Source organism: Trichosurus vulpecula, chromosome 9 (genome assembly GCF_011100635.1).
Source record: "Trichosurus vulpecula isolate mTriVul1 chromosome 9, mTriVul1.pri, whole genome shotgun sequence".
In the NCBI taxonomy this organism is placed as follows: Eukaryota; Metazoa; Chordata; class Mammalia; order Diprotodontia; family Phalangeridae; genus Trichosurus; species Trichosurus vulpecula.
The window spans coordinates 186,869,371-186,895,762 of record NC_050581.1 but is presented as its reverse complement, the minus strand read 5'-3'; the positions used below and the strand labels follow the sequence as shown (position 1 = coordinate 186,895,762).

Below are 26,392 nucleotides of genomic sequence, written 5' to 3'. Positions count from 1 at the left end.
ATATCATCTTTCAAGAAATTATCAAGGAGAACTGCCCTGATATTCTAGAGCCACAGGGCAAAACAGAAATTGAAAGAATCCATCGATCACCTCCTCAAGTAGATCCCAAAAAGAAATCTCCCAGGAATATTGTCGCCAAATTCCAGAGCTCCCAGATCAAGGAGAAAATACTGCAAGCAGCCAGAAAGAAACAATTTGTGTATTGTGGAAACCCAATCAGAATAACCCAAGATCTGGCAGCCTCTACATTAAGAGATCGAAGGGCTTGGAATGCGATATTCCGGAGGTCAATGGAGCTAGGATTAAAACCTAGAATCACCTACCCAGCAAAACTGAGTATCATGCTCCAAGGCAAAATATGGATTTTCAATAAAATAGAGGACTTTCAAGCTTTCTCAGTGAAAAGACCAGAACTGAATAGAAAATTTGACTTTCAAACACAAGAATCAAGAGAAGCATGAAAAGGTAATCAAGAAAAAGAACAAGAAAAAGAAATTGCAAGGGACTTTCTAAAGGTGAACTGTTTTGTTGACATTCCTACATGGAAAGATGATGTATATGATTCATGAGACCTCAGTATTAGGGTAGCTGAAGGGAATATGCATACATATATGTTTATGTGTATATATGGGTGAATGTGTATGTATGTATATATCTATGTGTGTATGTATATATATATATACATATATAGAGAGAGAGAGAGAAAGAGAGAGAGAGAGAGAGAGAGAGAGGGAGAGAGGGAGAGAGCAGACACAAGGTGAGTTGAAGATGAAGGGAAGATATCTAAAAGAAATAAAATCAAATTAAGGAATGAGAGAGGAACATACTGAGAGAGGGAGATAAGGAGAGATAGAATGGGATGGATTATCTCCCATAAAGGTGGCAAGAGGAAGCAGTTCTGTGGGAGGAGGGGAGAGGGTGGATGAGGGGGGAATGAGTGAACATTGCTCTCATCAGATTTGGCCTAAGAAGGGAATACCATACATACCCAATTGGGAATCTTACCCCACAGGAAAGAAGAGGGAAGAAGATAAAAAAAAAGTGGGGGGGATGATGGAGGGGAGGGCAGATGGGGGTGGAGGTAGTCAAAAACAAACACTTTCAAAAGGGGACAGGGTCAAGGGAGAAAATTCAATAAAGGGGGATGGGTTGGGAAGGAGCAAAATATAGTTAGTCTTTCACAACATGAGTATTGTGGAAGGGTTATACATAATGATACACATGTGGCCTATGTTGAATTGCTTGACTTCTTAGGGAGGGTGGGTGGGAAGGGAAGAGGGGAGAGAACTCAAAGTTTTAAAAACAGATGTTCAAAAACAAACAAAAATGTTTTTGCATGCAACAAGAAAATAAGATACACAGCCAATGGGTGTAAAAATTTATCTTGCCCTACAAGAAAGGAAGGGAAAAGGGGATGGAGGGGAGTGGGGTGACAGAGGGGAGCGCTGACTGGGGAACAGGGCAACCAGAATATATGCCATCTTGGAGTGGGGGGGAGGGTAGAAATGGGGAGAAAATTTGTAATCCAAACTCTTGTGAAAATCAATGCTGAAAACTAAATATGTTAAATAAATTTAAAAAAAATATAAAAAAAAAATTTGGCTCTTCCCACTGGCCCCTGGGGAAGAAAGCCAGATGAGCCAACAAAGCCAGCAATGTCAGGTGCCTGCTAACCTCTGCTCAAATTGTGGATTAGTCTGACTAATGGGTGTGGTGAGGTAGGAGGAGCATTTGTTTTGGATCCGGGGAGCCTAGATTTAGAACTGTGTGAGGCCATCTAAAACAAGCCTCTTGTTTCACAGATGAGGAAACCGAAGCCCCAAGAGATGAAGTCACCTGCCCACAGTCACATAGGTAAGTGGCCAAAACAGAATCAAACCCCAGTTTTCTGGCTTCAGATCTAGGCCTCTTTTCACTGCAGCCAACCAGAGTCAAAGTATGGTGCAGTAGAAAAAAATGCTGACTCTGTCAGACTCCTGGGTGTCCGAATGTCGCTCTGCCACTTACTAGCTGGGTGAGCTAGGGCAAGTCCCTTAAATTCTCCGGCTAAGTGGTTTCCATAGAACAATATCCTTTGCAGATGAAAGCCCAGAGAGCTGTGGTGACTTACTCAACATTGCACAAGTCTAGTTTTTTTTAAAACCCAGGTTCACCTCCTGGCCATGATGAGTCATCAGTAAAGAATTTGGTGGATAATCTAGTAATTATAATTTTTAAAATAATAATGATAACAACAGAGGCAGCATGGTGGGGTGTGCTTTATATATGGCAGGCCTATGATTCCAGCCCACATCTTCTCAATCACTCAATCAATATTTATTAAGTACGCATGAAGTGCCAGGAACCAAGCTAAGCACAGACTTCTGGTGCTAATTTCTAGTGGATTTTCTACTCCATCCCTCTACTTTGTTGTGAGCTCTGGAATTAAACAAATTACACTTTTAAGAGGAAAATTATATTTATCAGTTCCCTAAATTTAGGAGGCTGTGATTTTGAAATCTTGTTTAAGGTGCTCGAATGCCTTGGGCTGGGTCCATCTAAAGACTCAATGGGGTAGCTGGAACAGCACACAGACAAATCCCAAGGAAAATCATTTTGTAAGTAGTGCCATCAATCACTGCCAAAGCAAACATTTCCCTTTCCTACAAAAAAGCCATTATGTCCATTTTGTCCTGGGTAGAACGCTGGCATCATTACTTATGCGAGTCTCCTGGAAAAATATAGTACCTAATCAAAGTGATTTACTTGCGTCATCCTAACTGGATGTGGACTGAAAGCCACAGTAGTCCCTACATAGAGGATGCCATAATCAAATGATTGCCTTTTAAGTGATTGAAAACAGCGGGCATATCAGGACCATCTACTCGAAGACGTTATGAAGAAAAGGCAGACCATGTTGTTTATGGCCTCGCCCAGCCCTGTCGGGAGCAAAATGAGAAGTGCAAAGATTTTTTTCTAAGGACACACACACGTCTGTCTCTTAACTGGTGACCCCATTGGCAAGGCAACATGGCTGTCCAAAGATGTTATTCTGAAAAATCACCCCCTTTCTCATGGCCAAAGTTAGGTGATGGAGATCATCCCCACAGGCACTTTAGTCTCTAAAGGGACTACTACGAAGCTTGATATAATATTCAAAGAACAGAAAACAAGGACGACGAAATCGGGTAATAATCATCTTTAACACTGCCCCTAATGGCCAAGTCACCTCTTCTGGCTTCACTTTCCTTATCTGGTTCCCTTCTGGCTTTAACCATACATGCTGATAAAGGTTACCAAGTAGACTGATTTGGAAAAAAAAAAAAATAGATGGAGCGAATTTGCTCTGATTCACTCTCCCAGAGCTAAGTTGGTTAAATCTCCCCCTCAAGGTTCTAGGGACACCCCTGAGGAGTTGAATTTGCCTCCTCTTCAATGCTATAAATTTGAGCCCTGACTGGATGTGCTCCTCCCACTAGGGGCAGCTATGGACAGAGCACTGATCCAGGAGTCAGGAAGACCAGAGTTCAAATCCGGGCTCAGACACTAGTTGTATGTGCCTCTGGGAAAGTCATTTTAACCTCTTTGAAAGTAGGCATTCCAGATATCTCTATAATAGGCCAGATAGGTCCCTCTCAAAGGCAGATAGTCAGTTGGGATTTCTCAATGCCATTAGAACTATTTGCCCTGATTTGAGATTAAGGCTTTTTTAATTCAAAATAGGAGCTAGTTTTGCTTATCTTTTCTCTGTCTTCCAAAAATCAGTAAAGCAAATTTCTCAGATCTCCTAAGTCCCACATAGGGGATTTCTTATCTCGCTCATTTTCTTTGTCACAACCAAAAGTAATATGACATTTAAAATACCAGCAGTCAGAGTCACAGAGCTAGAGCTGGAAGAAGTCCAGGATTTACTGAATCCAACCCCTTTATTTTCACAGATGAGGAAACTCAGGCTCATAGACTTTTTATAACTTGCTCAGAATCACGTAGCTATTACGTGTGGTGGGATTCAAACCCGGGTTCTCTTAATTCCAAGCACGTTGATCTAAGAATCAAATGAGATACTATTTGTAAAGGGCCTACACAAAAATGCCTCTCAGCGTTGATACAAGTCAGAAATTGCTGTTCAATCGTGAAGGGACCTTGGTGGCTATCTACTGCAACCTCTCATTTTATGGATGAAGAAACTGAGGCCAAAAGTGGTAAAGTGACTCGCTCAAATTTAGGTCTTGTTCTACCGTACCATACAATCATCTCTTGTCTTACTTCATATTGTTATTTAACTTTTCATGTGTTTATGTTTCATCTCGAGTACACTGCAAGTTCACAAAGGATACAAAAGCTTTGTTATGTTGCTTTAGATTGCTCACAGTGCCTAGGACAGTGCTATGCGCATAGCTGGTGCTCAAATAATCAATGACAACTTTGGATAGCTACAAAACTTGGTGGAATTTTTAGTCAAGCCTATGTGAGATCAAGGCACAATCCAAATCAAACGCAGTTTTGGTGAGATAATTCATCAGAATTCTTTCTACATCATTTCACAATCTACTCGCTCACTGGAAAACCAAATAGACAAAAGTCTCAACTCATATGACAATTCACTTTCCTGAGAGAGAATTGGCCCATGACTCTGTCTGGGGGAGAAAGGTCAAGTTGATAGGAAACATCTAATGGAAAGGGAAAAAAACCACATCCAATGCTGTACTTCATCCTCAATTTAGGCCATAATGACTAACGGGGTTCTTTATAGATGACTCCTTGTCACAGCATAAATCAAAAGATTTATGCAGATAATATTAGGAATTACTGGAAAATAACAAATCAATATCTGCTGCGGTATGACTCTTCCCCCCCCCAAAACAAAACAAATGAAGGCTGCTGATAAAATATATTTTAGCGTGTTTTTAAAAGTCATTAATTTTTATCTGTTAAGACATGACAAGATATTGCATGAATCCTTTTTTTAAAAGGAAAAATCATTTCAACTTAATCATTTAAAAAAGCTTTCAGACTTGACTTTATTCTGATGAAATTCATTGTCTCCTAATAGCTCACATTTGGATGATGCTTTATGGCTGTAAAGTGCTTTCACATACGTTATCTCCTTGACTCCTGACAACAACTCTATGAAATAGATAATAGCCTCCATGCTATTATTCCCATTTTCCAGCAACACAAACAAAGGTTCAGAGAGGTCATTTAGCCAAGGTCACTGAGCTAAGCAGTGGTGAACACTAGATACCAAGGGTGATGTACTTTCCACTGCAACATATATGATTCTGACCTTTTCAAGTAGGCATGCTCATTTCTATGCTTTCCATTACAGTTAGCAATTTAAGGAAGTACGATGAGCTTCTTAACCCCCAAACTTCATTTTCTAAACATTAAACAGAGAGGTAATATTTTGCAAAATTGAAAGTTATAGATATTACATGAAGCCTTCTTCAAGCACCCAGCACTTTGTTAATGTTGATATAGATTGCAAACCCTCTATAACTTAGAAGAAATATTCCTTCTGTTGTCAACCTAATGCTGGACATCCACTCTCTAAACTTAGCTAGGCCAGCCCTAGCAAAAGGCATTCAGTCCTTCACCGAGACAATACTGGTTATCTCTAAAATAGCAAGACTTTGTAATCAGCTGAAGGTTCCTCCTGATACCCTCCTCCAGGAATTACTTTACATCTACTTCGTCCACATTTTGAGTTGACATTTGGTTTGTGTCCCCGTCTCCAACAAAATGTCAGCTCCTAGAGGGGAGTCTTTTCATTTTTGTCTTTTTATTCCCTTTTTTGTTGAGTCATTTTCAGTCATGTCTGACCCGTCCTTTGGGGTTTTCTTGGCAGAGATACTGGAGTGGTTTGCTACTTCCTTCTTCAGCTCAGATGTGGAAACTGAGGCAAATCAGCTTAAGTGACTTGCCCAGAGCCACACAGCCAGTCAGTCTCAGATCAGGTTTGAACTCAGGTCTTCCTGACTCCAGGCCAGGGCTCTATCTATGCCTGTCTACACCACCTAGCTGCCTTTGTATTCCTGGTACCTAGAATAATAATGAGAATTATTGATGATATAGGACTATGTAAAGTGCTTTATATGGAATCTCATTTGATCCTCACCTGGGAGACAAGAGCTGTTATTTACATTTTACAGATGAGGAAACTGAGGTCACACAGCCAGTAAGTATCTGAGGTAGGGTTTGAACTCAGATCTCCCTGACTCCAAGTCTAGTGCTCCATCTATTACAGCACTAGTAGATGATCAATAAAGGCTTATCAAGTTGAAATTAGGAACAAAGTGGTCCCATCGGATTAGGGAATGAAGGAATAAATTGTGGCATGTGAGCGCATCGAAATACTGTCATACTGTAAGATACAATGAATAGGAAGGATTCATGGAAACTTGAGAAGATTCCTAAGAACTGATGGAGAGGGAAGTGAGTAGAGTCCAGACAATATTTTACATGCTGACCACAGAAAAGTAAAAGAAAGCAATGCTTAAAGATTTCTGAACTCGATCAATGGAAGGACCAATCATGACTTTAAAAGGCCAATGATGAAACATTCCTCCCGCTGTGTGGCCGATGGACTGGAGGCGCAAAATTAGATGTACATTTTCATGCATGGTTGAAATGTCTGTTTTGCTTGACTATATGTATTACTTATAAGGGGTAACATTGAGGAAGACAAAAGGATAGAGATTCAAAAGAAAAGAAGAATCAACAAAATATTTATAAATACACAGAAGAAAACCAACAGGGAAGCAAAGGATAGGGGAACTTTGTCACTGCTTTGTTAAGTTTAATATACACTTGAAAAACCGGTTAATGGAAGTTAACATGTCCATATATATAGCATGTGCATTCTATTTTTGCTCTCTTCATTGTATATTTACATGTTTGTATTGTATGTACCAATATGTATATGGTATATTTACATGCAAAGTTTATCATAAAATATAATTTTTGAAATAGCATCTGGTTGTCCTCAGGGAGTTCTAGTTACCAGGTCTGTACTAATTTATCATAAGGAATGAAGGAACTGGCAGTTTGATTGGTTGGTCTACCTCCATTAGTCATCATTAAAAGATACTGGAGAATAGGAGTGGTACCTCAGGAATGGAGGACTAAAGTCAGCCCTATTTTCTAAGAAGTATCAGAGAACAGATTGTGTAAACTATAGACCAATGAGCTTGATTTGTATTCTTGGAAAAATCGTAGAACACGTTATTGAAGGGATGGTTGCTGAACATTGAGAAATGGAAGCCATGTTACTAAAAGTCAATATGGTCTCATTATAATGAATAAGACATGGAAGACTAACCTCATTTCCTTTTTTGATATGGTAGCTAGACTCATACCTGGACTCGATGGTCTTTCATGGTGTGCTTGTGAACAAGATGGAGAGATGTGATCTGGATGGTAGTGGAGTCAGGGGAATTTGGAACTAGCTGAATGTCTGGGCCCAAAAAGGGCCCAAAGTTGACATGGATGGAGGTTTCTAGTGAAGTACCTCAGGGATTTTCCTTGGCCCAAGATATTGAATGTTTTACTAGTGAAGCCATAGACATAAGACATAGAAAGTATGCTTGCAGTCTAACATTGATGATGGAAGCTGTTTGGAAGAGCCAAAATATTAAATATCAAATTCAGGGTCCAAGAAGATCTTGATAGACTAAAACAATGGGCCACGCTAAACAAGATGAAAAAGGGACATGTGTAAAGGTTCTACACTTGGGTTCAAAAAATCATCTCACCAGTGTGGGATGAGAAAGGTTTGTCTGAGCAGCAGTGTCTAGGAAAAGGAGGAAGAAGAGAGGTCTCAGTAGACTAGGAGCTCAATATGGGTCAGCGACGTGACATAGCAGCCAATGAGTTAATCACAGGTTACATCAAGAGATGCAGGGCACAAGGAAGGGGATGAATGATTGAACAACTTTCCCCTTGAGAAGGATAATAAAAGATGATGAGGCTTATGATTTCATTACAGACCAAGAGCAATGGAACCTAAGCCCTTAGGAAGTGTCAGAATCACCTTTCACCAGACTGCTAGATTACCATGATCTCTGTAATTAACACAACAGAAATGGTTATGTTAAGAGAAACATGCACAGGGATTATTCTGCCCGGACCACATCTGGAGTTCTGTGTTCACTTGCAGCTGTCATGACTTAAGACATCATGAAGGATGTTGACAAGTCAGGATCTGCACAGAGGACAGCCAAGGCAAAGAAAGCACGAAAGACCAAGCTGTGGGATGATGGTTAAAGAACTGAGAACGTTTTGCCTGGAGGGCAGAAGACTTAAGTGGGATGTCAGAGGATCTGAGGACCTGCTGTGTGAATTAGCCTTGTCCTGCTTGGTCCAAGAGGATAGAACTTGGAGCCACAGATGCAAGTGGCCCAAAGGCAGACTTGGCCCATACAGAAAGAAAAAGCTTCCCAACAATCTGAGCTGCCAAAAGTGGGAGTGCGTTTCCTTGGGAGGCATAAAGTTCCCCCAATGGAAGACTTCAAGTGGTGACAACATTGATCTTGAGATACAGCATGGCATAAGAGAGAAGACTAGACCCGGAGTTTAGTTTGTGACTCTGATGCTGATTAATTATGTTTCCCTGGAAGTCATTTAAATGCATGGTGCTTCCATTCCTCACCTGTAAAAGGGGATAAAAATACTGCCTCCCTCACAGAGTTGCTATGAGGAAAGGGCTTTCCAAAACCTTAAAGTAGTGTAACACTTTGAACCAACATTATTATCATCTGGGGACAGGTCAACTAGGTGACATAGGATGATAAATTTGAAGCTAAAAGAAACCTTAGAGCTCATCTCATCTAACCCCACCATTTTACAGGGGAGGAAACTGAGACCCAGATGGTCAATGCATCTTAAGAAGTGGAGGTGGGATTTAAACCCAACCTTCTTTCTGATGCATCTCCCCACCTCCAGCACCGCTCTGTCCCTTAGAGCCTGTGTGTAACGGAACACGGAGGAGGTCATTTCTTACCCAAAGACACTGTGCAGTGTCTGGCACACAGTAGGTGCTCAATAAATTCTTGTTGGATTGAATTGAATTACTATGCAAACACTCCGGGGGAGGTTATTTGGAGTCAGCGTGGAGTGATGGAAAGCACATCAAATTGGGAGACTATTTTTTGTTCATTTTGGACTGTTAGGGCTGGAAGAAACATTCAGGATTATCCAGTCCAACCCCTTGTTTTTCAAATGGGAGAACTGAGCCCCTGACAGGTGCTGCCATTTTGCCAAAGTCACCCAGTAATCGGCAAAGCCAACACGCCACCCAGCAAGCCCAGGTTTTCTCTCTCCAAATTCAATAGTTTTCCCAAGCCTTTGGGCCACTGAACATGAGAAGGTGAGATGAGATGACTTATGCATTCTCATCTAACTCTCACATCATTTGATTTCTCATTTCATTTCTTATTGATTTCTTATTTCATTTTTATGAACCTAAATTTAAGTTTAAGCAGATAGTTGAAGAGAGAAATGCAGAGCATCCTTTGGTATGTCTAGTGCACCATGTAAAATTCTCCCCAACATAACAATTTTGACTCGTTCACAAAAAGATACGAGATAGCATAGCAAAGGGCATAGGGGAAGGGAAGGGAATACTTATTTACTAAGCACCTACTATGTGCCAGGCACTCTGAAAAACACTTTTACAAATATCACCTCATTTGATCCTCACAGCAACCCCGTGAGGTAGGTGTTATTATTATCCCCATTTACAGTTGAGGAAACTGAGGCAGGCAGAGATTAAGTCAAAGACCCAGCTTCACACAGCTACTAAATATTTGGAGCTGGATTTGAACATGGGTCTCCCTGACTCCCTACCCAATGTTCTGTCCACTAGCTGGAATTAGGACTCTGGACTTGGAGTCAGGAAGGCTTGGGGTCAAACCAACATTTACTATCTGGATGATGTTGGGAAAGTTGCTTGATTTTTCTGTGCCAAAATCTCTTCATATGTAAAATGGGGGTGTTGGACTCAATAGCCCTGATAGTCCCTTCCAGCAATAAATCTGTGTTCCTACGAAGAGGATCAGGAGCAGCTCAGTGAAGAGCCATAGCCATTTCATCTCCTCGGCTCCAGTCAGCCTCGTGCCTTCCTCCAACCCCACACTCCTTCAGAGAGCAGCTGCCCAGCTCCAGCTCCCACTGTCCTAGCCCCAGACAGCTTGTTTTTCTTAAAAGGTGCAACATAAGAAAAACAGAAGGAAAACAATGAAACTGCCAGGATCATGTTATGCTTGGCTTCCTGGGGCAACACAGTGAGAGAGAGAGAGAGAGAGAGAGAGAGAGAGAGAGAGAGAGAGAGAGAGAGAGAGAGAGAGAGAAATGAGCAATGGGCAGGACCACTGGAATGACAAGTTTACAGCTCAGAAGGGTTCTTCCATGTTCCAGAATATCAGAGCTTCCTTTCTTCCCCCTTTAATTTTAATGTCCTGAAAGCTTCCAGTTAGTACTTTTGGAAGAAAGCCCAGATTAAAGGAGACATCCTAAGCGGGGTAGGGTGAAGACAGATGGAATAAATAGACTCTGAATGCGCAAGAATAAACTGCAGAAAAGCCGATTCTTAAAGAAAGCTTAAAAGGAAAAGATGACTAGCTTGTCCAAAATCCAAGAGCAGAGGAGTAGATTAAAAGAAACACTTTCACCACAAAGAGAACAACGTTAAAAGCGCTCAAAGACTCAAAAAATGCCACGGTGTCTGGTACCTCATCAATGAGGATGTTTTCTCCAATGGTGGAGCTTAGCCCAGCCATGCCTGCCCATTTGTGTGACTCTTATCCATGAGTCGGCCAGGAGGAGTTCACATGACACACTGAAAATCTTCTTTATTTTCCCTGGTCATCATTAATACAGCGATGAAGTGCACAGGCTGATCATCGGCCATCCTACCACATGACCAGCCCCTGTTCTCCTTAATAATTCTTTTGTGAAGTGTGGGATGTCTGTCTCCATTGTCCTCTGGGTGAGACTCATCTTCAGCTCTCTGGACTTTGTAGTGTTCCATGATTCACAGTCATACCCATAGTATAATTAGAAAGATGGGCCTTTGTTCCAGGGGGAGGTTAAACAAAATCTTTAATTTCCCAAAGACAATCTAATGCACTTTCCTCCTCCTGTTTAATTCTGGAGGCAATTCATCATCCATTTTCAAAGTCTATGCAAGATGTGTATACCGATGGACACGCTAGAAATTGTCTACCCAACTATACGGCACAGCCTGGACAACAAGTATTTTTCATTCACTTGTTTTTCCCATATGTGTAATTAGGCCCGAACTCTTCTGAGTGATTCCAGCTCTCTTCCAGAAGGCTCCACAGTATTCCAGAGTACAACATTCCAACCTGCGTGGTGTCCGTCACAACCTAGAACATCTGGAGAACCTCACCAACCATAGGGAATCTCTCTTCAACTTGGACTCTGTGCTGGATCCCCTTCATTAAATTTTTGTTTTATGTCTCTTGATACTGAGTAGAGGAGTGTCAAACAAGATTAGCTCTTTTGTCCTGTCTTTAAAGGAATGTCACATAATTTTGATTTCTTCATGAAAGACATTTTGCTACAAAAAGCCTGTAAGGTGACATTTTGTACTACACAATGAGATGTTGTTTTACGGAGAGTAAGCAATGAGCACAGTGAAAGCTCTTATTCCCTACATCTTTTAGTAGATTGTGTGATGAAGAGGAATCTACTATGAAATATCCCTTGCAAAAGCCTGCCTGTTCCCTTCTAATACCGTAATCGAGGATGCTCTTAAGTTGTGCACATGATTTTCCATTAAAAAGGATAGATGGATGGATAGACAGATAGATAGACAAATGGACAGATAGGTGGATGAATGGATGGATAGGTTGATAGATAGATAGACAGACAGACAGACAGATGGACAGACAGACAGATGAAAGTAGGCATATAGGTGGATAGTTGCATAGATTTAGAGCTAGAAAGAACCTCAGAGGTCATCTAATCCAATGACCTTATTTTACAAATGAGGAAACAGAGATAAGAGAGATGAAGTGACTTGTGGGGTAAGGGGCAAAACCAGAACAAGAACCCAGGTCCACTCACTCTGGACCCTGTGCTCTTCTCCATTAACCATGATGTTCTCTTGGCCACTTTTTTTTGGCAGTAACAATGTCTGAGATTTTTTCCCCATGCCTTTGCTCTTTACCTCTTTCAAATAACTCAAGGATCTATCCTTCACAATAGTCACCTGAAGCATCGACCTCCTCTATGTATTCTTGATCTGGTTCTGCTGCTTTCCTTACCTTTGTTCTTTTCCATGCCATTTTCTTTCCCTCTATGACAAAATCTGGGACTGTGGTTTTTAAGTACAAATACAGAGGCTCCACTGTCCTTCTTATTAAAAAGAACTTATACAGACATTTTCCTGCAGATCTTTTCCATTTTTCTTCCGTTCAATGTACTCCTTCTAGTTTCATCCTTAAATGCCCTTCTGGCAATTTGCTTAGTTGCATCTCTTGCCAAGCTTTCTTTATTTTTTTCTTACACCGTCCCTGTATTTTATGAAGCAATGCTACTCATAATGTTTCACCATCTTTCTCCATAACATTGTACAAACAAGTTAGTTTTATCAATTGATATTGTCCTTGGCTCCTATATTATTCCATTTGGAAAGCAAGTAAAGTGTTTGCTGACTTAAGCAGTTTTGAGATTTTTGTCCTCCTGGCTATAGCAATTGGTTTACGTTGGTTAAACTATTGTACAAAATTATTGCAGTTGGTGTTGATGCTCTTTCTTCCATCCATATCCCATTTTTCAGCATCAATAACTTGTTTAAATAAGTTAAGTTGGAATTGTTTTAATTGCATGCCATAGCTTTTTTCATTTGTATTCCTTCTTCTGGGTTTTTATTAATTTTGTATTGATTTTAATCTTCGCTCCAACAAGTCAGCGGGCTGAGTGTACACAGACAGCTGGTTCAAGAATGACTCCAATATCAGTAACAAGCCATTTCCTGTCTATTAAAATATAATCAGTTTCACTTTGTGATGTTGTTTGGCATTCCCCACAACCAGCACCTTCTGATTTTCTTTTCCTTGAAGGAAGTATTTATCATGCATAAGCAAGGGGTTCCTGGGTAGTGCACAAGTCTTTTGTCTCTCTCACTCCTTTTCCATGATCCGGGTCCACTTTTGCCACCCTCACCTATTACCACCTCGAAATGAAATCTTCAAGTGCCAAAGCACATGTTAATTGAATTTGGAGAGTCTTATAGAATTCTTGGTAAGATTTCTATACCTCATCTATACCTCTGGAGAAAACACTGCATCAGCTACAATTATTTCCATGATGGTCTTTTTTTTTTGAAGGGGGGAAGGCAGGGCAATTGGGGTTAAGTGACCTGCCCAAGGTCACACAGCTAGTAAGTGTGTCAAGTATCTGAGGCCGGATTTGGACTCAGGTCCTCCTGACTCCAGAGCTGTGCCACCTAGCTGCTCTGTGATGGTCTTTTTAAAATATTTATTTTGTATACATATTTTTGGACCTGCACAATGTGGGAATTTGTTTTACTTGATTGCATATTTGTTACAAGGCTTTTGTTTTTCTTTTATTTTTTTTTCTTTTCCAATGGGGAAGGGAATATGAGGAGACAAAATGGATTTTTGCCTAGTTGAAAAAATAAACTTAAAAAAGCAAGAAAAAACTTATCATATGCACTGAAATGTGACATAACCCAACGCCCCACAGAATGATGTTTCTTGCTGCTTTCCAACACACAAGAAAATCAACTTGTCGGTGTTTTTGCAAATGTTACCTGAGTTGAACTGACCTGCCTCTGCAAGAGAACTGGTGAATCATCTACAATTCCTTATGTCTTTTGGTTTTCTATTCAATAGAACATAAATTTCTTTAGGAAGGGGACTGTTTTGTTTCTGCCTCTGTATCTGTAGCACCTAGCATAGTTCTTTGTGTCTAGCAGGTGGTTAATAAATGCTTGTTGAAGTAAATCGATAGTGAGGATCTCAAGATGGATACAACTTAGTTCCTCTAATATGGGGAATACTGGGTCATTGGATAAGGAGATTACCATTACCAACAGCTAAGTGGATGGGTGTGAATAACCTAAAAACTTTGTGAACTCCTCACCTGCTACTTCCCTTTCTGCCATGATGCAGAAGCATAAAGGGATCACCCTTTTGTAGTTTTCTTTTTTTCATGGATTGCCACGGCCTGAAGTTTATCACTAAGAGGCTGGCATAATGGCAATGAGTCTCTCTGCACTTAACTAGTCTGGTCCTTAGAAAACAGATAGAGTTTGTCACTGGGGCTGGAGTTAAAGGATTAGAAGCAGCATGGTATGTTAGATAGGGTGCTCCCGTTTAGGTCAGAAAGACATGTGCCCAAGTTCTGCCTTTGATATGTACTGACTGTGTGACCCTAAACAAGTCACTTAGTCTCTCAGTGTCTCCAGATATCTCTCTAAAACAGAGGAGCTGGTGATCTTTATCAGTGAACAAAGGTCCTCCGCCAGAAGAAATCAATTGTCGTCAATAGTCAAAGACAACAGCTACAAAAACAAAGAGAAGATGCTTCGGTGGGCAGATAATGCTTGCCAACACTATTCTATAGTACACCACATTTGTATGATCAACTACCAGGTGAAGACAATACAACACCCCATTGTGCCTACTGTTTGTTGACTATAATAAAAGGTGAGATTTGGTGGAGCAGCCCCTAGTGGGCCTTCTCCAACAAGGTGTCTCACAAGCATTAGTCAAATACAAGATTCCTTGAAAGATACAAATTAAAAAAATACTGCTTAGAGTAAATTCTTAAGTCTGAATGACTTGTTACACAATGAACGTTGATTAAACATTGAAAGTTGTTTCTAACGGAAGTTGTAGATGTCCCTTGGGAGAGGGGAGGAGAGTTGGAGTTAGACAGTTTCTCGAATATCTGCGATAACTTATGTGTAGTCCTACAGGACAACGAAGCAGATAACCCATGAAGCTTTCTTCCAAGAATTATTGGTCTTCTATCCCAGAAGCATGTGTTTCTCCCCTTTGTGCAGATTTCAACACTCTTAATAAAGGACATTGACCAGGGCAGGGGCAAGGGGTAGAGGGCAGCATGATGCTGAAAAAATAAAGGGGTAGTGGCGGTGATTTTGCTTGAAGTTATCTAAACCTCCAGAGCAAGAGGACACAAATCCCACCTAAAATGTCACGACATCATTTCCATCAATATCAGCCTCTTTTCCCTTGTAGTACTGTGCCTAATGGGCTGATGAAGGGCCGTTCTGGTATATCAGCTAAGAGGCTTTATTTACCAGGGGATTTGTCAGCAAAATACCCAGGCACCATTTTTAGGATCAATCCTTTGGAGGCAATTGAATTTCACAAATGCCAGAGGCTACATTTCTCAAAGCCATGTGGTCTACTGTATAAAAGCCTAATCTCACTATAGTTAGAAACCTCCTCCGTCTGTAGGTCAACTACAAACTCGCCAGGTGGTCTTAAATCATATGCACCTCTTGATTTTCTGAAGAACTGCTGCTGCTGCTTCTCTTCGTAGGCATCCAGGTTGGCTCCCAATTTTGATGCTTCTAATGGATAGGAGACCAAATTGATGGGGAATGTCCTCCACCCGTGGGGAATGTAGGTAATAATAACCACTGTCACTGTTGTAGCTAACCTTTATATAGCACTTACTATGCACTGAGAATGATGCTAAGTACTTTATGAATGTCACCTCGTTTGACCCTCACAACAGCCCTGGGAGGTCGTCGCTGTTATCATCACCATCTTACGGACGAGGAAACTGAAGCAAAGAGAAGTGAGGTGACTTGCTCAGGATCACACAGCTGAAGACGGGCTTGAATTCAGTTCTTCCTAATTCCAGTCCAGACCCAGTGCTCTATCCGCTGAACGAATCCTTGGCCTTGTGTGTGTGTGTGTGTGTGTGTGTGTGTGTACATACATATATATGTATATATACATATATATAATGTGTGTATGTGTGTGTGTATGTGTATATATGTATACACACATACACACACACACATATATATATATATATATATACACACATATGTAATGGAGACCAGCAGAACACTTGGGCTGCCCACCTGTTATCTCTCATCCTTGTTCCATGACCAGCCCACCATGACTTGTAATTGGCACTTCTGGCCCTCACACATCATTGGGTAACATGTTGCTGCTGACTCTTACCCACCATGCATCTTTCCATTGCCCTTTTGGTAACTTGCAAAGTGGTTCTTTTGAGAATGTGGCATGATGTAATTCCCAGGTGTTTCTTACCAGTGGGAGGATACTGGTGTTAAAAAGATGGGCATTTTCAGCCAGTGATGGGATCATTGAAAGTGCTCTACAAGCTAAACAAATTGTATCACATACATATAACGGAATATGACTGTATTGTGAGAGAATCACTACATTGTGAGAAATGAGGAATAGGAAGAATTCAGAGAAGAATCAGAAAACATATAGACTGATACAAGATGAAGCAAGAACAACCACCCAAGCAGAAAGAACAAAAAGCAAAACTGAGTACACTGTAGTTATTGGTTGTAGCAAGAGTTGAGAAAATGCACCTATAAAGCACCTACTAGATGCCAGGCACTGTACTAAGCACTGGGGATACAAAGGAAAACAAGCCAATCCCTGCCCTCAAGGAGCTTATAACCTAATGAAGAAGATAACGTACTATATACAAGGTATAAGTAGGATGAATTGGACTAGAAGTCATTTAATCACTTGGGGCCTCAGTTTACCTTATCTGTAAAATGAGAAGGCTATGCTAGATAACCTTGGATGTCCCTTCCATCTCTATCCCTCCACAGATGCAGATCACAACCCATCCACACTTGCCCATTCTGTGTGACGCTCTCATGTCCTCCCATAAATTTTCCACAAGGGGTTAGTGATGTCCCAGAAGGGGTCATTACTTAAGTCCTGAAAACTTACCGCCAAACCAAGATGCACTCACCACAAGCAATCTGCCAACCGGCTGATTGGCATATATTCTCAGTGTGATTTCCCTGGCTGAGTCACAGCTTGCTTTCATAAAAATTCTTCCTCACCTCTTACTGCTCAGTGACACCAAGGGGGGGCAACAAAGCAACTGAATTTACTTGAGGAAGCGTGACCCAGTGGGGAGAAGGTCCAGGGTCCATTCATTCAACCCATGAAAACACAAACTCCTGGAAAGGCTCTTGATTTTACAGTATTGACAAGGTAATCATACTACGTGGGGAGAGTCAAAATGGCGGCACAGTGAACAGGAGGAGAGCCCTTGAAATGAGGAAGACCTGGGTTTGAATCTTGCCACTGGCTCATAACTTGTAACCATGGTCAAGTCATGTAACATTTTAGTGCCTCAACTGACTCTTTTAAGACCATAAGTTGCAGAAGTCAGTGACCTACATCAGTAGAAGGACCAAGAGTTCTCCACACTGATGAAAGCACAGGTTCTGACCAAAATAGAGTGATAGATGATAGATAGATAGATAGATAGATAGATAGATAGATAGATAGATAGATGAATAAATAAATAAATGAGGCAAAACTAACATTGCAAGGTTAAAAAAAAAGCTTAGAGTGAATATGAGCTCTATGGGCCACTCAGGCATCTCACTGGGATTTAGACCAGGCATTCTTAAACCCAAGTCCAATGGTCTGTGGACAGATTTCAGCAGGGCCACAAACTTGGATGGAAAAAAATATATATACCTTTATTTTCACTAATCTCTAACTGAAATTTAACATTTTCTTATTATGATTTAAAAAAATATGATTCTGAGAAGTCCATAGGATTAGCAGAAGGCCCAAGAGGTTCGGGACACAATATGGGGTAGGAAGCCCAGTTTTAGAGAGTAGGATCATAGAACTAGAAATGAAAGAGACCCCCAAGACCATCTAATCCAACCACTTTATTTTACTGATAGGGAAACTGAGGCCCAGAGAGATCATAGATAGTAGGATCATAGAGCTAGAGCTGAAAGGAACATCCAAGGCCATCTAGCCCAACCCCCTTACTTTACAAATGAGGAAAATGAACAAAAAAGTAATTGAATGATTTGTCTAGCACTATTGGAGACTCTCCAGGGGTAGAATTTGAACCCCAAGCTTCTGCCTCCAGAGTTCAGATTCTATATGGCACTGCCTTGCTTCATCTAGTCTCCTTTAGGATAGCTCAAAGCCAGACTAATGATGAAACGCATATTTTCTTTTTTGTATGAATCAAAGAGATTTCATCCTAAAGGCGCTGAAGTTTGGGTCTCCTACCCAATAGCTGTAAATCTGGAACAGGAAACAAAATCATTAAGGTCACATATTTATAACATCATATTCAATTAGGTTGGAAGAGTGTAATTTCTGTCATCGTCTCATAAAAAGATGTGTTTTTCTCTCAGATCTCCTCTAAAGAGAAGCAGCCTCTATTGTGACAGATAGGGACTGTTTTCAATCAGTTACAAGGAGCAATCTAATTAGGAGATGGTTTAGTGCAGTAACTGACTCCAGACTAATTTGATTTCTTTAGGTCTCTAAAGATCAATTGATCTGATCTCTTTTCCCTCCCCAAAGGCTATTTAGGAAAAAAAAAAAGAGACTGAAATGCCTCAAAATGAAATCGGAAACCTTGGCTGCTTTCACGCCACTTAGGTCATCTCATCAACCCCCAGCAGTCAGCGGGGAGCCTCCTTGGGCTGCTTTTGGAACACCAGAAACTTCTTAGCTTTGGGGTGTCTGGGGGCGGGCTACTTCCACCCCCGAAACCCACTCACTGAATGGACTCCAGCCTGGAAAGGACCTTTGAGGTCACCCTCTCCTTTTATACATCATAATAATAATAATAATAATTACAAACCCTAATGCACTGCATCAGTGTAAGCTAAGTGCTTTCTCCACATAATCTCATTGAATCCTCACAACAACTCTATGAGGCAAGACCTGGAGCCCCGAAGTTCTGAGTTCAAATTCTACCTTAGATATTTATTAGTTATGTGACCTTGGGCAAATCACGTAACATCTGCCTGCTTCAATTTCCTCGTCTGTAAAACGGGTGTATTAATAACCCCTACTTCGCAGGGCTGTTGTGAAGATAAAATAAGGTCGCATTTATAAAGTATTTTGCAAAGCATAAAGCACCATGTAAGGCCAGCTATAAGTATGCATTATCTACTGTATGCTCATAGTGTATTATTATCGTCCTGTTACATGTTTGCTCTTATGCTATTACGTAGTATGTTCTCTTATATTACAGCGCTATTGTGTGTTATCTGCTGTCATTATATTACTGTACCATGGTGCATTATGTGCCATTTTATTACTGTGCTATCATTTTTTTGCTATCATTGTTTGCATTGTTTGCTATCATTACTGCCATTTTACAGACAGGGAAACCAAGTCTCAGAAGCGCCCGAGGCCCCACGGTGACCAGGAGAAGAGAAGGGGACCCGCATTTACACAGTGCGTGTTATGTGCCAGGCACTGTACTAAGCACCTTACCAACGTTATCTCCCTTGGTCTTTACCGCATCTCTGGGAGACACGGGCTGTTATTATTCTCATTTTAGAATTAAGGAAACAGAGTCCGACAGAGGTCACAGTCGCCCAGCTAGGAAGTATCTGAGGCTGGATTTGAACTCAGGTCTTCCGGAGCCCGGGCCAGCACTCTGTCCGCTGTGCCACCAGCTGCCTCTTATGAGTGTGAAGTCACACAAGGAGTAAACATTCAGCACCAGGATTCACTCAGGTCCCCTGATCCGCCCCCCGCCCCGATTCGGCATTGCCTATGGAAATGATCAGAAAAGACCAGTCTTCGTGGATACCAGTATGTCCAAGGCTTAACTTTCGTGCACACCTAGACCCAAAAGGGTCAGAGTCAGAATAGGGCCCAGGGGTTTTCCAGTCTAACCCCCTCGTTTGATGTTTGGGGAAACTGAGACCCGAGAGATGCAGGGACTTGCCCGGATTCACACAGGTGTGAAGCATCAGAGTCCAAACTTGAACCCAGGTTCCTTGACCCCAGATCTCACACTCTTACCCTTGCACTCTGCTGGATGTTTTGTTTCCAGCAATGGCCTTAGAAATGCTACTCATGTTATCAATAAATAAAGAATCCCACTGACCTCGAGTCAGTGAGGTTTATCAAGAATGCTAAATTTTTAGTGGGAGGACCTGGGTTCCAATCCTGATTCTCCTGCTCACTAACTGTGTGACCTTGAGCCCTCTCTGGGCTTCAGTGTCTTCATCTGTAAAATAAGGATCTAAGATCCACTGAAACTAGTCGAACAAGGCTATCAACACGCCCAGTTGTCCGTTCAGTGGTAGGACTTGTCTGCTTCACCATCACCTCCCTGCAGTTTTATCCTCCCTCTCGCAAAAGCTTTCCCATGTCTGGATCCCCAGATGTGCTCTCTAGGCACGCCTTGAATCTGCTTGATAGATACCAACATACAGGCATATTTACATTGCTTTTGTCTGAAGATTCCCAGTCCCAATCCCATTCTGCACATAAGGAGCACCTAACAAATGCTTGTTAGTCTAGTGGTTGACATGTGGAAGGTCCAGTTATCCCAACGGGTTAAGTCCAACGGAAGCCGCCATCCCCCAAGGCTGAATCTCTTTCCTCTACAGCCCTAAGCATGCTTTTGGTGCAGCAGAAACAGACAGCACAAAAGATGTGTTTACGTTTGTATATTTATACATTGATTCATTCTTTCAATGCATATTTATTGTGTGCTGTCTGTTGTTGCAGAGCTACATGGAGTTGCCGGAGGAGACACAAAGTTTAGAGAAGGCCATGTCCCTACCCTCCCAGAATCTCTCCTCTTGGTAACCACCATTCTGGGACCCCACATGATGCTTTGCTTTATTCTGCAATGTACTTATTATGATGACAGTTTTATGCATGCTTTTTATCTCCCTGTTTGACTATAAGCTCCATGATGGCAGAAACTCCTTTTCTTCTTCCCATCTCTACCCCAATTTTCTGACTACAGCGGCCATCTGATGAATGTTTGTTGACTTGTTGAATGAATGGGCCATCCACACCCGAGGGAACTCCCATAGGCAAAAGTTCTGGTCATGGCTCTGTGGGATGAGCCATAACTCTGCCCAAGTTGTCATAGTCTGAAATGTGCCCCCTCCTCATCTAAAGCACAGCTCAGCAGAACCAGGAGAATAGTTTATACAGAAAAAAACACATAAGAAAAATGAACTTGGAAAGACTTAAGACCACTGATCCAGACAATAAGCAACCATGATTCCAAAAGACTGATGATGGAGCATGCTATGAACCTCCTGACAAAGAAAATCGACTCAAGATACAGAATGAGACGTACATTTTTGGACAGAGAAAATGTGGGGATTTCTTTTGCTTGATTATGTGTATTTGTTACAAGGCCTTTTCTTTCTTTCTTTCTTTCTTTTCAATTGGATCCAATTGGAGGGAAAAGGGATAGGGATAGTGTTCCAAACCAAAAAAAAAGAAAGAGAATGAGAAGCAAAGGAAAGGCAGAAGGAATCACAGACCAGCAGGATGCCTTTTCAATGCACATATTGAACTTATTATATACTTAGAAAGAAAAGCAAGCTCTAGATAATGGAGATTCTCAGCTTCACCTACAATCCCCTTCTGTTCTACAGTATATCTGGAAATGCTCATTTTATTTTGGTGTTTTAAAGTTCAGAATAAAAAGCAAGAAAGGAGCGAAAGGGGAGAAAACAGCTCAGCTGCCACCTCCGACACAAGGCCCTCCCTTATTCCCCAGCACTAAAACAACATCTGGTACATAGTAGGGGCTTAATAAACGCTTATTGGATTGTACTGCTAATGCTTGCTACCTTTTGAAACTAGTTTGTATATTTTCTATTCACTTTCTGTGTGGACCTCATATACCCTGGTTTTGTCCTTGTATTTTCAGTGATTAGCAAGTGTCTTACATATCAGAAACACTCATCTAGGCCTACTCAGAGTATGGGCTGGTTGTGCCAGTGCATCCGGGCGGAGCATTCCCATTGGCTCTTACCCTACATTCTCTCTAGGCCTATGGGTGCTCAATAAGTGTTTGCTAATTTGAATTGAGTGAGAACAGGACCAAAAGTTGGACAAACAGATGTTTTCTGTTTTCTTAAAATGTGCTCAGAAACTCCTTATGCATTGAAAGAAAAAATGACAATCTATGAGGCATTTGAACCAAAGGTTTGGTTGGGAGTTCATGACCCAGTTACTAAGACTTCTGTGTTTCTGGGATTTGGGTGTTCCATTAAAAATATCTGTTAACCATCATATAGACAAGAGTTCAGTTGATTTATTGTCTTGAATGAGCAAACCGACCTAATTGAGGAGAAGAGGCACAAAAACAGGGGAGAAGATGGATGGTGCCAATCTTAAGACCTGGGACCTCCACCATTAAACATAAGGACCCCATGAAGCCAACTCTACAATTACGGTCCCATAAACAAGGTCAGGATATAGCACTTCAGGCCTCCACTTTACAGAGGATCATAGATTTAGAACTGGAAAGGACTGCAAGTGACCCTCCAACCCCTCACGTTACAGATGAAGAGATCAAGGCCTGGAGACTAGGCTTACAATGATGTGCCTGAGCTCACAAATAATGATATAGCTGGGACTTGAATCTATACCCTGTGCTCAAACCCAGTGATCTTTCCACTGTCCACACTACCTCTCACCCTCTTTCCTTCCTACGGTTTCTTTTCATCAACAGACATACTCCAGGAGACCAAGGAATGTAAAGATTTCTTGTCTTCGCAGATCACCACTTTCCCAAGATGGAGCTTTGCAGCCATCAACAGCACTAAAATGGGTGATAACAAGAAGAGCCCTAGTTTATGCAATGGAAAGAATTTCCCAACCATCAAAGTAAACCCTTGAAGACGCCCCCTCTGAAAGTTACGCATGTTACAGATCCAGTTATGGCAGCTGTCAAGATTCAAAGCAGTTCCATATCTGTAGGGCTTATAACCCAAAGGGGGTAAAAGAGATGGAGAGGGAGATTCAGGGGTAACAGAGAAACTATTGGCAGTCAGATTATGGAAAAAATGTATAACAGCTTTGTAGCTGAAAGCAGAGTTTTGCTACCAACTTTCTCTTCTGTGTATCTTATCTGCAAGGAAAGTAAACAGAAAATCATCATTACCTTTCAATATCAGTGAGCCTGGAGGAGTCTCGAAAACCTTTGGCAAATGGGTTGCTGTCGATTTTCAGCTTGGTTATCTGGAAATGAAAGAGTACATGATGGTATCATGACTAAGGTTAAGGTATTAGAGTATTGTCCAGCCTGGACTTGGAAGCTCAACGCGCTTAGATTCTATTCTTCCCCATGTCAAAAATGATGTTTCTGTAATGAAAGAATTTTACTAAGTCCTTTCATTCATTTATTTATTCAACAAATATTGTTTGTCTCTCCCCCCCAAAAAAGCTGTCTGTAAGAATGTAAGCTCCTTGAGGGCCAGGATGGTTTAAGTTTTGTCTTTGTATCCTGGGCAATTAACAGGGCATGGTAAAGGCTTGTGGTTTCACTGATATCAGTTATTCCTGGATGAGGGAAATCCCTCCACCAGTGCAAGTGAGTGCCTTCTCTATAACTAATACTCTTAGAGAGCACACAACAATGCTGAGAACACTTGCCCAGGGTGATGGAGCCCATGTGTGTCAGAAGTGGGACTTGAACTCAGGATCTTCCTGGCTCCAAGGCCAGTTCTCTGTCCACTATGCCAAGCTGACTCTGACATCTACAAGATGCTTAATAAATGCTTTTTGACTAACTGATCTGCCACAAATTAGAGAAAGTATATAATTCTGATGCAGGCTCATGCTTGTGACGCCCCTAGTGAGACCAATCTACACAGACCCATTAACCTGGATGGGCTTACAAAGAGAAAACTCTATACAGAAAGCATCAACTAAGAGAATTTCAACCCTTAGACTTTGTAAAAAAAAAATTCCCGTACATCCTCCTGCTGAACTAAAAAAGGTAAACAGTGAAAAGTCAAGACCCATATGTCCTCATTGTATTTTTTTTTCATTTTGACTTGTGATTTCATTGGCATAGGGAACTCTCAGTATGGAAACTCCCTCCACTGATGCAGATCAGCAACTGGAGTTCCCTGCTAAAGGAAGAATCCCAGAGGGTTGGTTGGATTGGTGAGAGGTTAAGTGATCAGTGAAGGTTAAGATCAGTTAAGGTTAAGTTCAGTAGGTATCAGAGGTGAACCTGGGTCTTTCCAGCTTGGAGATTTCTCCATCCCCTATGGTGCACTGCTTCTTCTATGCACTAAGTAATACAAATCTAATAAAGCCTCTTTCTAAACAGCAACCTGTTGGCACTCACACTTCTTTTTCATTTGTTAAACAATGAAGAGGTTATTTTTAGTCACAAGCATTATGAATTGGTTAACAATAATGGTATTAAATAGTATACACTGTTATAATGCCTTCTAGATTACAGCCCTTGAACTAGATTGGGATGTAATACTTTAGGTCTCCAAATTACACGGCATCACAGATTTAGAAGTGGTGAGGTCTTTGGTGACCCACCAGGCAGCCAGATAAAGGAACCCCACATAGCCTCAAACGTGCTTTGGTTTGGATGGAGGACTGACAACAGCTAGAAGCGGTTCACATTCCTCTGTCCACTGAATACCAAATGCCATCCAAGCAGAAGTTTGTGGCCCTCCCCCGAGAAGTGTTTCTGAATCATGATTCTCAGTAGACATTGTGATCAAAAGGGTGAAGGGGCTACGGATATTGGCAGCAGGGAGTTGACTCTTCTCATCTAGTCTGGGATTGGTTTAGAAGGTGAGCCTTTGGGTGGAGGAATGCTTCTTGCTTTAAAAAAAATAATAACTTTTTAGAAACACTCAGTGCCTTTAAGATTTGAAGAGCTCAATCAGTTTGTAACATACACCCTCAAGAGAGCAAGAACACAAGCATTCATTAAGCTGCCACTATGGGCCAGGCACTGTGCTTATCTTTAATTTATTCTGTGCATAGCTTATTTCTCTCATTAGCCCATGAGCTCCTTGAAGGCAGAGAGCAAAAAGGAAAGGGCACGGCAGAGGATGAGATGAATAGAGAGTGTCGTTGAAACAATAAACATGAGCTTGGACAGACTTTGAGAGGAATTGGAGGGTAGAAGAGGGTGTGGAGGGTGTGTTATGGTCTGCAGGGTCACAAAGAGTCAGACATGACCGAATAGCAACAACCAGTGAGGGCTAGCCTTGGAGTCAGGAAGAAAGGGGTCTATCTCCTGCCTCTGACATACAATGGCCTTGGGACCTTGGGCGTATCACCTAACCTCTCAGTGCTCCCAGGCAATACTATAGAACTATAAGTTGCAAAGTAAGTGCCGGTCTAGTTTTTTTTTTTAATTGCCTTTTGCCTTTCTTTGCATGCTCAGAAATTAGCACAGTACCTGGCATATAGTATGCATATAATAAATGCTACTTAACTGGTAGAGGTTGCTCCATATACTGGATAAATCTCAGGTCTGGACAAAAATAAATTAAAATTCGTACTAACTACTCCATGGGGCAGTTATGAAAAATGTGCTGTATAAACCTTAAAGTTCTAGAAGAGTGAGTCGCTGGGGTGTGAGTGTGTGTGTGTGTGTGTGTGTGTGTGTGTGTGTGTGTGTGTCCTTCATACTCTTTTCCCAAAGAAATGCTATCACCAGCAATTTGATTCCCATACTACTTCCCAAACACCTCTAGAACTCAGGATGTAGCTGAAGGTCTCACTGAATTATAGTGTTTGAGAACTGGAAGAGATTGTAGAGATTATAGAGCACAGTTTTTTCAGTTGATAAATGGAAAAAGTGAGTCCCAGAGAAAGTAAGTGACTTGACCAAAGTCACACAACTTGGTAAGCAAAGGCAGAGCTGGGACAAGGACCTAGCTCCTAGACTCTTTTCACCAATTCAGCTGCCTGCCTCTAACACTCAGTAGAGACTTTCATTCTTTATTGTTGATATCCAACACTTAGCACAGTACCCAGCACATAGTAGGCAATTAATGAATCTTTGTTAAATTGAATTATATTGAAACCAAATGACTTAAGGAAGTCACAACTAAATTGAAGAATGAGTCACAAATTGTCGTTGGAAAAGCAAATACAAGAATGGGCCGAATGGCTTCTTTGTATGAGAAAAGGTAACATGAAACATCATTTTCAGGACACTTGGCCCCCCTCACCCAGCAGTGATAAAAGATCACCATAAAGTTATAATAGCTTCTGCAGCAACATCTATTGCAAAGAATGATGAGACAGAGAAACTCCAAGAAGCATTTGACAAGATCCTCAAAGGCAAGTCAACATATATATATTGGTACTTTGTAACTTCAAAGCAAAACTGTACATCGAGGAAGAGATTTCTT

General features: G+C 41.3%; 1 protein-coding gene across 2 annotated transcripts in view; it reads right to left on the bottom strand.

Moving 5' to 3' along the window:
* Positions 1-26,392, bottom strand: part of TBX20 (T-box transcription factor 20) — a 76,398-nt gene that overhangs the window by 16,133 nt on the left and 33,873 nt on the right. For both annotated transcript variants that reach the window (XM_036738989.1, XM_036738990.1), the window contains exon 6: positions 23,155-23,231. In XM_036738989.1, the coding sequence (XP_036594884.1) occupies positions 23,155-23,231 (77 nt within the window). The remainder of the gene's footprint in view (positions 1-23,154; positions 23,232-26,392) is intronic.